We start from the raw sequence: 248 nt of genomic DNA, 5'->3' as shown, positions 1-248 counted from the left end.
GGAAAGCGTAGCGCCTGCTTCCAAGATGGCGGCTGTGTTACAGCAGGTCTTGGAGCGGGCCGAGCTCTCCAAGCTGCCTAAGCCGGTGCAGGGGAAGTTGGAGCGCTTCTTGGCCGATCAGCAGAGCGAGATAGACGGGCTCCGAGCCAGACATGAGCGCTTCAAGGTGGACAGTGGTGAGTCCGGGGAGGGGAGAGCTAGGAGAACGGGAGCGGAGGGGAAGGGGCAGCGGGGACGGGGACGGCCCC

At 65.3% G+C, this 248-nt stretch overlaps 1 protein-coding gene across 1 annotated transcript in view; it reads left to right on the top strand.

Annotated features, from left to right (window-relative positions):
* Window positions 1-25: 25 nt before the first annotated feature.
* Window positions 26-248, top strand: part of LOC104163107 (nucleoprotein TPR-like) — a gene marked incomplete at its 3' end in the record, with an annotated part of 32,860 nt that continues 32,637 nt past the window's right edge. Inside the window, exon 1 of the mRNA XM_009701994.1 lies at window positions 26-176. Within this exon, the coding sequence (XP_009700296.1) occupies window positions 26-176 (151 nt within the window). The remainder of the gene's footprint in view (window positions 177-248) is intronic.

Source organism: Cariama cristata, unplaced genomic scaffold (assembly GCF_000690535.1).
Source record: "Cariama cristata isolate BGI_N322 unplaced genomic scaffold, ASM69053v1 scaffold10176, whole genome shotgun sequence".
NCBI lineage: Eukaryota > Metazoa > Chordata > Aves > Cariamiformes > Cariamidae > Cariama > Cariama cristata.
The sequence above is the reverse complement of the archived record's forward strand: the minus strand, read 5'-3'. Positions and strand labels throughout refer to the sequence as shown.